General features: G+C 41.5%; 1 protein-coding gene across 1 annotated transcript in view; it reads left to right on the plus strand.

Moving 5' to 3' along the window:
- The first annotated feature begins 2,249 nt into the window (after window positions 1–2,249).
- Window positions 2,250–15,833, plus strand: part of PCDH10 (protocadherin 10) — a 44,053-nt gene continuing 30,469 nt past the window's right edge. Inside the window, exons 1-3 of the mRNA XM_072119408.1 lie at window positions 2,250–5,041; window positions 6,048–6,106; window positions 6,469–6,575. Coding sequence (XP_071975509.1) covers window positions 2,543–5,041; window positions 6,048–6,106; window positions 6,469–6,575 — 2,665 coding nt within the window. The 5' untranslated portion in view covers window positions 2,250–2,542. The remainder of the gene's footprint in view (window positions 5,042–6,047; window positions 6,107–6,468; window positions 6,576–15,833) is intronic.

Raw genomic sequence — 15,833 nt, forward strand, 5'->3', positions numbered from 1 at the left:
TAGGGAACAAGGATTAACAATGAAGCTTCATTACAGACACCTTACCGCCCATCATTGCTGCCTGGCACTAAGCTATAGTTAATTACCTGCATCCAGAGAGGTCACATGAGGCAGAGAGGTGATATTGTAACTAGGGGTTGTCTGTAAGTTGGGTGTTCTTAAAGGACATCTACCATCATTTTACTGATGGTAGACGTGTGCTACTAAGAAGTTGGAATAATGCTCCTCAGGACATCTCTTTTTATAACTCTGTGTAAAGAGTTATAATGAAAGAAGTCCTGAAGAGCATAGTTCCTCAGGGACTTCCAAGTGAAACTGATGTCCTTTAAGTTGGGGACTGTCTTTACAGTAATATATAGTAGATACATAACTGATGGATAGTAGGTAGATTGCCTCAATAAAGATCACCAACTTTTGAATTCTATCTTTGGAGTGCTGCTCGCTTTTTCCAATTTGTATCTGCGTAAGGACCAAGCCAGAACCTTGGTGGGCTCTGCACCCCCCCTCCTTAGGGGTTCCATAAAGCTGTGCGGACTTGAAGTCTACTTTTTGTAGATAGATAGATAGATAGATATTGTAGAGATAATGATATACAGTGATAAGTATATACATAAAGTTATAGGTAATGTAGAGAAGATAAATGATTTAGATAGATAGATAGATAGATAGATAGATTATTTATGTAAAGATAGGGTGGAGAGACGATAATAGATACTATAGATAAAAGAGGATGATACATCTGCTCGCAGTAAATTGGGATGTAGTGCTGCAGGTTATAGCCTGGTATCAGTTCAGGTTTCCTGGCACTAGAGGGATTCCTCTCTTTCGTTACACAGCACAGGCTCTACCTTGATAGAGACTCTCCTGTCCCTGACTTCCCTCTGGTGTGAGTTACCTAGGCACCAGCTGATCTTAGCAGGAGCTTTCCGGAGTGATATACATCCCCTGTGGTAATAATTGGGGTTTCCCTCTTGTTATTCAGTGCGTGATCTCCTGTCCCATAAGATAGTCATCTCTATTTGTGTTCGCCCTTGAGACTGCTGGCATCAACAAGTGCCAGTGTTGCACCTTTTAATGTCCTCTGTGTAATATCACCATGGTGTCTGGGTTACTGGGAAGATCCCGCAGCCATCAGCCTGTGTGTAGTGCTCATTAACCCTGTGTACCAGTATATTAGTGATGTGGCACTGTGCCAGGCTTCATGCAGCCTTCAATATACTGTACTGCCGGTGCTGGGAATAACATGTGTGATTGCTGTGATCTGTGGGGTTATGACTGCTGGGATTACATTGTCTGTGGTGAGTTATGGTACAAGAGGTTCCCAAAAACTATAGGTGACTCCGTATTTATTGAGTGAACTTATAGTGGTGTGCCACAGACTCCCCCAGAGCAGGGCTGGTAAGTCAGCTCAGATTGGCATCAGCCTTGCAGGGTTTTTGCTTTCTTCTGGATCATCGCGGTATAATTTATTGGTTGGACTTGATGGACTGATGTCTTTTTCTAACCTTATTTACTATGAGACTATGATGCTGTTACCCCAAACCATGAGAAATGTAGAACACATGTTGCTAAGATTCATTAAAAAACCAATAAACTAGTCGACAAAATCTGCCACCAAGCGCCCCATGCCCTAGACGTAGGTGACACAATGATGGTCCTTCATACAGGGGGGTAACGCTTCTTCCAGGACGCGTTCTTACATTTTTGGGGTGTGGTTGGTCAGTCGGGCGTAAACTTCTTGACAAATGACAGGCGAGCGCAGGCGCTCTATTCTGTCAGCCATGTGACATTACGAATGACGGGGCGACAATTTCTACCTGTCGTTGTGCATGTTAACTATTCCCTGCCCGGCAGCCAGAAGCTGCTCCATCCTCATTACAAGAATAGAGCAGACGGCTCTGAGGACATTGCTATCGCCTGACAAGACTTGTGAAGCTTGGGAGCCAGCCTCCTTCCTCTCACCTTGTGAGGTGGACACGAGCCTCCATTCTCACAGAGAGCTCCATTACAACCAATGACACGCACTTATCATATGGCTTTATTAGTCACATTCTACACGTGTGTGTGTACAGACATGTATACATCTATGTGCAGGGCATGAGGAGAGATGCAGAGCAGCGCGGTCTCCTCTCCCGCCTCCACATGACGCCTCTGTGCTAATAGACTGACGTCCCCGCCAGGCCCCGCCCCTTGGCATATCCCGCTCTTCTATTGGTTGGCAGGAGGAGGGCGCTGCGCAAAAACAGCTAAACTGTGAGCGGAGAGCTCAGACCCTGGCAGCAGAGATCCCAGCAGCTGGAGCAGCCGGGGAGAGTAAAAGTGTGAGAACCACTATGGGATGTGTGCAATGTGGAGACTACAGGAAGTAAAGTGACAGCAGTGCCCTCAGACACACTGTGACCCGCAGAGACACCATGTGCAGTGGATGTAGCCCCCTGGAAAGGACTCTCTGACTACTGGGATTTATCGTTGTCGGATTGTACTGATGTGCCAGGAGGAGTGAGAAGACAGTGCACTTTTCTGCAGCCATCGCGTCTTGGAGATGATTGTTTTATTCCTTGTGCTGTGCATGGTGGATGCTCTGCTATCGCAGCTCGCCTACAAGGTGCAGGAGGAGAGGGACCATGGTACTTTCGTGGGGAATATCGCTGAGGATTTGGGCTTGGACATTACAAAACTCTCCAGTCGCAGGTTTCAGAGCGCCCCTAACTCCCGGAGCCCTTACCTGGAGCTGAACCTGGAGAATGGGGTGCTATACGTGCGGGAGAAGATAGACCGGGAGCTGATCTGTAAGCAGAGCCCGTCCTGCCTGCTGCACCTGGAGGTCTTCCTGGAGAACCCGCTGGAATTCTTCCGGGTGGAGATCGAGGTGCTGGACATTAATGACAACGCGCCCACCTTCCCGGAGAGCGAGATGCAGGTGGAGATCTCGGAGAGCGCCACCCTGGGCACCCGCTTCCCGCTGGAGAGCGCCTCCGACCTGGACGTGGGCAACAACTCCCTGCGCAGCTACGAGATGACCACCAACAGCTTCTTCACCCTAGACGTGCAGACCCAGGGGGACGGCAACAAGTTCGCCGAGCTGGTGCTGAAGAAGCCGCTGGACAGGGAGCAGCAGGCGCTGCACAGGTACGTGCTGACCGCCAGCGACGGGGGCATCCCCCAGAGGACGGGCACTGCCCTGCTCACCATCAAGGTGCTGGACTCTAATGACAACGTGCCAGTCTTCGAGCAGCCGGTCTACACGGTGTCTATGCCCGAGAACTCGCCCCCCGGCACCCTGGTCATACAGCTCAATGCCACCGACCAGGATGAAGGGCAGAACGGGGAGGTGGTGTACTCGTTCAGCAGCCACAACTCGCCCCGTGTCCGGGAGATCTTCAGCATCGACCCCCGGAGCGGCCGCATGGAGGTGGCCGGGGAGCTGGACTATGAGGAGAGCAACATGTACCAGGTGTACGTGCAAGCCAAGGACCTGGGACCCAACGCGGTGCCCGCACACTGCAAGGTGATGGTCAAGGTGCTGGACCTCAACGACAACGCGCCCGACATCAGCTTCAGCACGGTCAAGGAGTCGGTGAGCGAGGGCGCCCCCCCGGGCACGGTGGTGGCTCTGTTCAGTGTGACCGACAAGGACTCGGAGGAGAACGGGCAGATCCACTGCGAGATCCTGGGGGAAGTGCCCTTCCGCCTCAAGCTGTCCTACAAGAACTACTACACCATCGTAACGGACGGCGTCCTGGACCGGGAGCTGGTGCCCTCGTACACGGTGACGGTGCTGGCCAGGGACCGGGGCAGTCCTCCGCTCAGCTCCACTAAGTCCATCCAGGTGCAGGTGGCCGATGTCAATGATAACGCGCCGCGCTTCTCCCAGGCGGTGTACAACGTGTATGTGACCGAGAACAACGTGCCCGGGGCTTACATCTCCGCTGTCAGCGCCACCGACAAGGACGACGAGGAGAACTCGCAGGTGTCCTACCACATCCTGGAGTGCGACATCCAGGGCATGTCCGTCTTCACCTACGTCTCCATCAACTCGGAGAACGGCTACCTCTACGCCCTGCGCACCTTCGACTACGAGCAGCTCAAGGACTTCAGCTTCATGGTGGAGGCGCGGGACGGCGGCAGCCCCCCACTGGCCAGCAACGCCACGGTCAACATCGTGATCGTGGACCAGAACGACAATGCCCCCTCCATCATCGCCCCCCACGGCCGGAACGGGACGGCCAAGGAGCTGCTGCCCAGGACCGCCGAGCCGGGCTACCTCTTCCTGCGAGTGGTGGCCGTGGACCTAGATGAGGGCGAGAACGCCCGGCTGACATACAGCATCCTCCGGGGCAATGACATGAGCCTGTTCCGTATGGACTGGAGAACGGGCGAGCTTAGGACTGCACGGAAGATCACCAGTAAGAGAGACCCCCACAGACCCTTTGAGCTGGTGGTGGAGGTTAGGGACCATGGACAGCCGCCCCTCTCCTCCACTGGCCTCATCCAGGTGGAGATTGTAGACGGGACAGTGGAGAAGCTGAACGAGAACCGGCGCTCCAGCAGATCCAATGACACAGCCCTGGACCTCACCCTCATCCTCATCATCGCCCTGGGCTCCGTCTCCTTCATCTTCCTCCTAGCCATGATAGTGCTAGCCATCAGGTGCCAGAAGGAGAAGAAGCTCAACATCTACAGCTGCCTGGCCAGTGACTGCTGCGTCTGCTGCTGCTCCTGCTGTAGTCGGCAGGCGAGAGCCCGCAAGAAGAAGCTCAGCAAGTCAGACATCATGTTAGTGCAGAGCTCCAATGTGCCCAGTGCCACCCAGGTGCCAGTGGAGGAGTCTGGCAGCTTCGGCTCTCACCACCACAACCAGAATTATTGCTACCAGGTCTGCCTCACCCCAGAGTCTGCCAAAACTGACCTAATGTTCCTAAAGCCTTGCAGTCCTTCCAGGAGCACGGATACAGAGCACAACCCTTGTGGGGCCATAGTGACAGGCTATGCTGACCAGCAGCCTGATATCATCTCCAATGGCAGCATCTTGTCCAGTGAGGTAAGCCAGCCACTTGTCTATTGATGTCACGTCCAGTCCTACTGCTGCTGCAGCTAAATAGGTTCCCATTAGATAGGAGAACTTTTCCCTTGTAACCAGATGTTACTGATCCCCTGTTATCTGCAAATCCCCTTCCACGCACATTTATCCACATGAAATCTCATCTATCTCCATGTCCTGCTCCATCATCCGCCTATTCTTCCATCCCTTGCCTATCATATACTTTCCTGTATTGATTTATGCTAGAAATCCCGCAGTGGCAATCTATAGTAATAGATTTTAATTTCCAATCATGTCATCCTCATTTTTATAATACACTTGGTAACTATATATTGAATATAGGAGATTAGGATAAGAGATTTTTATATGGCATTAGAATTCCCCAAGAAAACTGTTGCAGCCTGTAGCCCACACTGCCTGAATGTGAATGAGGCCAGACTGCTGCTGATGAGCAAACAGGCAGAGTTTTTCCTGCCTTTGAGCCATGTTTGCCAAATAAAATGTCACTCCATTTAGCGAATATGATCTGGAATACCAGAAAAAACTGAAAAAAATGCCATTTTTAAATAGAGCCGAAACATAGAAAACAAGAGGATCCAAAGAAATGCCACATAAATCAGTTTAATGCGTCTGTGTTAAATGGAGGCTGCTTGGATACAATGAGCGAATAACAAATCCATTTTGCATTTGGCAACCCTTCATGCATAACAATCATAGAAAGTGGTATATGGATTGTGTATGGACAGTGGTGTCCTCTGTAAACCCAACCCCTGCTGTGAGCATCATGAGAACTACACATGTCTATCATAGGTTTCAGAAAGACTAGGGAGGGGTGCCCTGGCACAGTGGGTAGATAACATGCACTCTCAATATTTGATGTTTTCCCACTGCTGGGGGCCTAGGCAGCTCAACATACACATCTCATCCATCAGCCTCGTAGCTTTGAGCTCTTTCATGTTTCTTGCAGTGACATTTAGAGTCCAATTGTGTTTCATTTATTTTTTAGAATAAACACCAACGCACTGAACTCAGTTATCTAGTTGACAGACCACGACGGGTAAACAGGTATGGACTGTATTTGGGTATCTCCTCTTTATTTGCATAGATTATTTTTTTTATTGTTAAGTCAATCTGCTCTATAACATTGCCAATACAGATATGCTTCATGGACATGAAAGCTGTGACATTGTTATGTTTACTAGCTGCTAAATAATAGTTACAATGTATAACAGCAAGGATGCTATGTGACATGTATCATTTTGGCCATGATGGTGGTCTCACCTGCATATTCTCAGTGTGTAATACTTGTATCAGTCACATACTGTAGGTGTACAGCCACTTATTGCAGCTCCCACTGTGTCCATAGGATGGCAGAAGAATATATGATTTTCCATTTCTCCTCAATCCTGTGCTGTTTGTATTTGCAGTTCTGCATTCCAGGAAGCAGACATAGTAAGCTCTAAGGATAGTGGGCACGGAGACAGTGAGCAAGGAGACAGTGATCATGACGCCACTAATCGAGGTCAATCCTCTGGTAAGTCTGATGAGAGCAGGAATCAAAATTGGTTCTTTATCCCCTTAGTGGCAAGAGCTGCAATCCCCAAATACTTTATGTCATATGCCAATCCAAATGTGACAAGTAAGTGGAGAAGACTGTCATTCATGTATGTGGCGCCTATCTGAATGGTTATAATGGAAAATACTGAGATATGTCTAATGTCACATCACTGTAACCAGTATATGTTAAGGACGGGGCACCAAATCATTTCAGAGAACTTCCAGGTTTTCCAGCACTTTAGACACCAATGGTTTCAGATTTCAGGTATATTGCAATTGTATTCAATATAGATAACAAACATAAATATATAAGTGGTAGATAGATAGATTACAAGGAAAATAAGAAATCAATACCTTTTTATACTTATATTTATTTTTCCTGTCTTAAACTTTTCCCAATCACAAATTGGTTTGGGAATATACAAATCTAGGAAACTAAGTGAGAGAGACAATTACATTGCAGATAAATACATAAGATAGATGGAATAGCACCCTTTCTACATTACTTGGATTGTGCTGTCTTTTTGTTGTGTTTAGATAGATATATGAGATAGTTTATATACCTAGATAATTAGAGAGGTAGATAGATACATGTAGATCAGTCAGGCTGATGCTGATACATAGATAGTAGATTATGGAAATATATATATATTGAAGATATATATAGTATGGAGATACGTATAGAAGATATATACATAGATAGGCGGATAGATAGAGGATAGCCAGCTAGTAAGATAGATGGTGACTAGATATAAAGAATAAAACAGATACTGTAGATGGTAGAAAGTTAGATAGATGATAGCTAGTACCAGCCGCCAGATCACTAACACAGCAACATATAATTTTATCAAGTCATTTAGGAAACAATGGACTGAATAGTTCTTTTGTCTGCTATGCCATCTAGCATTAGTACTTATGAGGATTTTGACTTGGGAGCCCCACTCCCATGATCTTGAATAGATCCCATAATTGAGGGCAATGTCTATAGAAATGCACTCCCCAGCTGTCTGCATGCTCAGAGTTCAGTGATATCCACACTATTACTGGTGGTGGCTTCTAGCAGACACCAGGCAGAGTTTATGAAGCAGACGTTGCTGGAGATATGAGAGCTTCTGTCTTGGCCTTTGCCTTGTGTGCAGTTTGCTGCATTGTATGAGAAATCCTTTCAATAGAGGAGGCTATACTCCAGGCCCCCTTCTATTTTTACAAGTCATTAATATGCAGGCCTAATGAGAGTTCAGGAGAGCCAAGAATCCCTGGAGGTCGCTGCTCCTTGTGGGACTTCATGCTAAAGTGAACAGAGCGTCTATTTAATGTCTGGGAACCCGCACACTAACTAAGGCTTGCCAGAAGTTTACATTCAGGACAAGGAATCCTTTATTTTTCCCTATATGTGGGGCTCTGATTTATTGTTGTCTTGACTTAAAGAGATCTGTCTCGACCTATTTTATTATAAAGCGGGTTATTAATGTAAGCATTTGAATAGGGCTTAGCAGCAGACAGTAGTCCTACTTTGTTGGATTTTTTTTCTCAGGTTTTCAAAGCTGCTAACCCAGTGAAGCTTTAAAAAGGTTAGTTTACCAGCATAATGGCTTGTAATTAAGGAGCACAGAATATTTAATTGGCATCTGTTATGCAAATCGCCAAGACAATATATGCATTTGACTAATTAAAAAAATATGGAATTAGACTTTTCAAGTCTGATTCCCAGATGCCATAATAGGCAACAAGTTATTATATTGGTACAAAACAGATGCATATAAATTTAAAAAGAACAATTAAAATAAGCCTACATATAAAGACCAACATTAAATAGCAGATAGCAGAAGAAGTTAGAATTCTAGAAGGAAAGAGAAATATTTTCAGATTTCTATGTAAAAAACAAAAAAGGAAAATCAAATGGGAAGCAATAAACACTAATTATATATATGATATTATATATGTATTGTATGTGTTCTGTATATTGTATAATTAAATGTAGATTATACACACACTGTTATAGCGGAGTGGAAAGAAAATACTTAATAGTAATTCAGTGTACATACTACCCTCTATAAAACAACATATATTAGTTACAGAATTCATAAACCTTGAAAAGAAATAGGTACATGTAGTCCAACTTATAATTCTACTATCTATCTATCTATCTATCTATCTATCTATCTATCTATCTATCTATCTATCTATCTACCTCTCCTATTTTATAGCAATCACTCACTTTATATTCTATAATCTATTATATATTTGTCACGTATCTATTTATCATTTATCTATCCTATTAATCAATATTTCTGTATCACTTTATTACCCATCATTTGTCTTCAGTATCTATCTTCTAGTTGAAATGTATCATATTATCTATCATACACTATCTCTTTATCATCTATCTATTTATTTATTTATCCTAATATTAATCTTTATTTATATTGTACCATCATGTTCCGTAGCGCTGTACAGATTGTGGGGGAAATATACAAATTACAGAATAAAAACATAGTAATATAACATAATAGAAGTGTGGGCGCTGCTCACAAGAGCTTATAGTCTATGGAGGGTGAAGGGTTTGACACAATAGGTATAAGAGCTTGTACAATGGTCCAGCCATTCCCGGAACAGAAAAAAATAATTTATTATTTAAAAATGCTACTGCTTGAACCAGTCATCAGCCGCCAAGGTCAAATGGACTGCAGACAAGTTTGGAGCTCAGTATGTGGTGTTTACTGCATAACAGACGGGAGGAGGACACAGGATGGTTAGTAAAAGTATAGTGAAGTTTCATGAAGTTAGGGAATATGATATGCAATAACTATTTATAGATACCTTTCCATCAATCTTCTCTCATCCTATCTTCCTTTACAATTACCTATATATCTGTGTTATATATCTATATATTGTGATATATACTGTTTATTAGAATTATAAAAAAAAATCTACATTATGAAATACCTTGCATCATCTATACCGAGTCATGATGTTGAGCTCTGCTATATAAGTGTGCACACTTAGCTACTTCAAGTCACAATATCCAGGATAAAGTGCAATTTACCAAGCTGTACAAGGACCCAACAGATAGGAGATCCGACCTGGACCAAAACGCTATCATTTGTAGAACATTTTAGGGGTTTAAAATTTTGACCATCATCACAAGAAATAAAATACACACACACACACACACACATAGAGCATGTTGTATTGTTAAATAATAATGATAATAATACATAAAATAAAATACAAAAATCCAAATATACAAAGTGAAAAAAGCACACAAAAAATTGTTAAAAAACACTGATTTTCACAATTTTTCCTATTGTGAAACTGTTCAAAAGACATGTAGCTTCTTCATTTGGTTGCCTATATGGAAGTAGGCTAATGAACTTTATGACTCACAGTATGTGGTGGAGCATTATAGGGTCATACATACTGTAAGTAGTGCACTATGATAAGATATAGGGCATTGCACAGAAGGGGGTATCCATCACTGCTGTCTATGGACAACCTGCACAATTTCAATTACTTATTTTTCTTTGCGGAATTTCATTGATGTTCTGTTTGTTTCTGTGAAAGTCTAAAGATTTTTGTGCGGAGTGAAGCCAAATGGTGTTAAAAGAAGCAGAAAGTGTCTGTCTGTGGTCCCCCATTTGTTGCTTTTGTTTACATTGTCTCGGAGGAGGCCATTTGGCTGACCCCAGAGGGTGTTGTGTGTAATGCTGATCACATTCCAGCAGTAACTGATAATTGACATTTGGTGAAATAAGCGACAGATCATTAGTTACACAATATCTAATGTTTTCTGTTACGTATACTTGGCAGGCATCGCCACAGGTGACAAATCCCAAGGCTCCCAGCTTAATTCCATTTCGGAAGTGGTGGTTTACAAGTCGTGTTAAGTGGTTACGAGTTGCGTTAACCTTGCCATTCTTTATTTATAGCATGCAGCCAGCTAAAGCTATAGTTCTGGTTGACGCCTTGGTGTTGTAAAATGGCTGACTTATTGCTCCTGTACTGGCAGCGATATTTGTTTTTAGAATATGTATGCAGCGTGTTATCATTGATCTCTGATAATTTGCTCTTCTTGGCAATTTTATGGTCCATTTAGTGAGTGGACATTAATTTATAACTTAAGTCTACCTGTAGTCTCTCAATTTCTCTGGCCACTGGTCTAGAGCTTGAGTTTAATATGTTCAACATTGCAGCGGGTTATTGAGCAGCATGGTGGGTGATTTTAAATCAGACATGCTTTGAGGCCCACACACTGTGCATGGATTGCGGATTCGGAGATAAGGGACTGGCCTGCAGCTATCTTTCCCAGCTGAGGATGAATATACTCTCTGTATAAATACCTTCACCGTAATGAAATGATTGAGTTAGACAACTCATTTGGAAATAATTTAGGTTTTACTCAGCCACTGATATGCCCTGCTCCGCCACACAGGCTCACACAAGTTATTTCCATAATGTGATATTGCAGTTTGTGATTTGCAAGGCCATAAAGCCATAATATCAATCATTTATCAATGAGAAAACCAAAACACATTTTATCGCAGTCACTAATAGACATGGTTAGTTTATCTGTGCAGCAGTAAAGTGGAATTGCACCAAGAAGAAGATCATTTTGGGGGAATTAATTATAAAATAAGAGTTGCTAAGCGACTTCACCGACTTCATATGATCATTTCATTCACTTCTAACGCCAAAGTCCACATTAGTTGGCCATAGAAATTAAAGGCAAATAAAAGTCACCTCACTCATGAAATTGATAATTGTTGGTCTTCCCTCTAATGAGTAAGGTTACCACAGGAGGAAGAGATTTACAATAGGTTTAGTAATTATTATATAATTATTCTTATATTTAAACATCCATATCTCACACCACCAATAATAGTGTTAGATGTTTCTGTAAAACTTGCTCAACTGTAGCTAAGGAATGTTAATAAAATGTGACCTTTAAATGTCTCCTCACACTTACACTGCAATTCATTACATTTAGGAAGAGACTATAAATAAAACGACTTCCTAGTTTATTATCTACAAGGTAATATAGCCGGTATATGCTGGGTGCACCTCTCAGTCCCAGCCAGTGCAATCTATTTTCCCACCCTTTCCTTTACTAACATATTCAAGCCCTTTGCCCTTCTCCCATGGTGAAGGAACAATGTCTCATGAATACATGTCTCCTCTCACATCCAGAGCTATTCACTGCCAGTTGATTTAAAATCTGTAATTTATGTTGGAGGCTTTTGCATTCACTTCTCTAAAACCAACAAAGCCTGACAGCTGGGAAACATGATTCCATATCTATCTATCTATCTATCTATCTATCTATCTATCTATCTATCTATCTATCTATCTATCTATCTATCTTTCCTTATATTTATTTCCTGCATCTTGCACAGTTACAACATTTACAAAACTGGACACAGAGAAATCCCTGTCTCAAATACTTAGAGTCTATCTATCTTTAAAAAACCAAAAGTTCAGTGAAAAAAAATGTGGCTACTTTATTTACCCACCTTTTAGCCACGTTTAATAAAGTACCCACTTTTTTTTCACTTAACCTATGGTTTGCTACTATTTATTTAGATATGATGGATTAATAATGTCCTAGGTGTGCACCCATGTGCTTTATTTTCATCCAAGTGAATAAAGTTCCCATTTTTGCTTTCATTTTTGGTGAGCTACTTCTTGTTTTACTGTTGATCATGGACTGTCAAAACTAATAGTAGGAGTTAGAACCCACCTTTTTTCCATGGTTGTTACACTGGTGCTAATGAGCTTTTTGTAATCTTTTTTGTATCTATCTATCTGTCTGTCTTTCTGTCTACTATCTATCTATCTAAAATTCATTAGAGGGCTTGGATCAAGACCAGCTGTTTTCCCCATCCGTTTTGCTACCCTCTTGCCCTGGCACAGGTCAAAAATTAGGCGCCTGGCCATGACAATATTAACACCATTAGGGGACTTTGGTTAATTGTACAGAACTTTGACTTCATTTGTGAAAAGTTTAATCTGCTGGAGACCAATGGCCACGCCTTCTCCTCACCTACACACACCCCTTTTTGAAAACCAGAAAACTTCCATTTGCGGGAAAAAAATTTATGAACATGCTGTTTAAAACTATGGAAACCATTGGATTTCTCCCCTTTTTATTCTGAAAATGCAATAATTAATTGCCCCAATAATCTATTTCTATTTCTACTCTATGTATAATATATCTTATTCTAATATATAGCACTCTTTCTCTTCTCCTTTTTTTTAATCTAGACGAGACAAACTAGAACTTTTTTGTCTGAGGCTATTTGTGAATCCTTTCTATCTAACTATTTTAATAATTGGATAGAATTTTACCTCTTTTATTGCAAATAATTTATAGTGGAATTTCTTCCAATAAGAGTATTAAATTTACACTAACCTGTAAATGGTGAATAGTTACTCATGCTTTAGCAGAAAGATTTTTACCAAATAAAATCCTTACAATTATTTAGTACACTTTCTACTCATTATTTTTATTTGCACGAAGGAGTATAAAAGATTGAAGTTGTCGGTTTCTGTATAAAGGCCTTTATGTTTCTCATATCCCCCTCCTCAGCCCTTCTCCGATTCTTTAATCCCAGCTGCAGTTCACGTCTGAATTCTTCAACAGCTCACTGATCAGTAATTTATTTCCAGACTTCTGCATACTTATTATCAATGGAAGGTTAGGATGGAAGGCGCAGCCACTATGTGCTACATTGCTTCATTTAAAATAAAAGTCATTACAAAGTGAGATTAATCTGTAATAAAAGCTCTTCCATTTGCTGCCCTTTACCACTTGTTGATGATTCTGCCTTTTTTTATTTTCACAAAGTGCATTTATGGCACCGAGATGACAGAACAGTTAACATTATGAATCTAATTATAACATAGGGCAGTAGTTGAATACTAAATGGATATTATAACTGATTGGGTAGTAATGCGCTATCACCAGATACACTATCAAAGTCATTGCTCATAGACATGCATATGGCTAGACTAGACCATATAAAAATAAGGTAGTATGTTTAACTGTACTATCTAAAACTATGTAATCACATAAAATATTAGGTGCCAATAGGAGTGTTATCAGATTACTGCATATTAAGGGGTTTGTCTGAGATCATAAAAAAATTGGGGAAAGGCAGGCAAATGTTTAAAATAATGAAAGAAGCATGAACTGCCAGTTGAGTTCCCTGTTGCAGTGGTGCTTCCTTTGTGTAGCTTCCCATGTGACCACCACAGCCAATTACAGGCAATAGCGGTGTACCAGGTTATTCTCAGACACCAACAGGGGGTATCAGAGAGCTTGTACTGGGGCAGTGGATTCAGCAGGTGAATGATACATATTTTATTTTTCGATAATACTGCCTGACATTGTCCTACTTTTAATAATCTTGAGTGATCCTTTTAAACATAAAATAAATATTTGTAATAAATACAACTATTTGCTTTTCTCATTTGGAGTTCTCCTATTTTATGGTAGCAGCCATATGTGAATCCAGATTTAATATTAGGAGTAACAATTTCAACTAGACATAAAACATTCTGGTGTGAAACAAATAACAGATGCAACCAACCCCAGTTCACACCTGGTTCCGGACTTTTTTTTCACTTTTTCCATTGAACCTTGAAAGTTTGCACCAAATATAAATTTTCTGGTTAGCCAGTAAAGGTATCATTCCTTAAGAGCTTTTGCATTTTTGACAGAAATGTATTTAACATCTTAGAACTATTTTTACTTTCCATTGACATGAGATAGTAACAGAAACTAACACAGAAGGTAAACGTAAGGTCAACTTTTCACCTTCTATTCCCTATGGACCATTCCATTCCGTTACACATTTGTTATTAATAGTGGAAAAAAAGATGAGGTCTGCAGCAGAATGTGTCACAGAACCTGATGAACCTAGGTGTGAACTTATTGTTACATTTAAAAATGTGAATTACGCAATGGTATGATAGTTCCATAATCCACAGGATATGTAGTTAAAGGGGATGTCCACTTTAGGCACATTCCAACAAACAATTGATACTGTTTGTGCAAAGAAAAGTTATACAACTTTCCAATATACTTTCTGTATCAATTCTTTACGGTTTTCTAAATCTTTGCTTCCTGTCTTCTTTCTGTCATGTAACAGGAAACTTAATTTTTTCTTCCCGTAAATGACCCCGAGTCCATGGTCATGTGATATCACATAGGTGCACAGATCATTAGCATCACACAGCTAAGATTGCACTTTGTGTTATAACGAGATGTGCACCTGTGTGACATCACATGATCATGGACCTGTGTTTATCTACAGGAAGAAGCTAATTAAGTTTCCTGTTACATGACTGCAAACAAAGATTTAGAAAACTATAAATAATTGATACCGAAAAAATATTGGAACATTGTATAACATTTTATTACACAAGCAATATAAATTATTTGCTGAATATGCATAAAGTGAACAACCCCTTTAATACCCCCACTACTCCTGTTTCGGAGGTTTAGATGTGGTTCTACTTGGTTGTAGTTTGTCTTGTATAATATTGATATAAAGCTCTGCGCACACAGTTGGTGTAGGCAGGCGCATTAGCATACATATGGTATTGTGTACACAAGCATTACTGCACAATTATAAGCAACCCCACAGTGCATGTCTGTGTGCAAATCAATCACACGCCAAACCTGCCACTGCCGTTCCTTCAACCAAACAAATCTTCAGTACCAGTGACAAATTGAGGTTATGTATTTAAAAAAACACATCTCTAGGTAGTATATGATATATATACACACTAAAAGCCTCATCTAAAATACGGTAAAGAGAAAATTCCCTAGAACTGTGGAGGTTTGCTTAATAACACCTGCTTAAAAGAAGATTAAAATCAATCAAAATGTCAGATGTCATTCAGAAAGTCTTAATAGGCTGAGGAGGCATCAGAGAATATAGGGCTAGTGAGAGCATGACTGTGCTGGAAGAGATCTAGAGATTAGTCAATGGTATCAGAATTCACATCTCACATTACTCGAGCACTGAAAGCAGCTTATCATGTTCATTCACAATTGAAGCTTACACAGTATATCACAGGAAACATTCGAAAAACATGCAACCCAGAATTCATGTAGCACAATATAGTGACATTGTAGGCAGGAGAAGCAGCTAAGCAGATTGATAGTTTTCTTAGAATAGTTAATGTAATAGTTAATATTCTTATAAAAGTTAATATTTTATTTTCTGCT

Source organism: Engystomops pustulosus, chromosome 1 (genome assembly GCF_040894005.1).
Source record: "Engystomops pustulosus chromosome 1, aEngPut4.maternal, whole genome shotgun sequence".
Taxonomy (NCBI): Eukaryota; Metazoa; Chordata; class Amphibia; order Anura; family Leptodactylidae; genus Engystomops; species Engystomops pustulosus.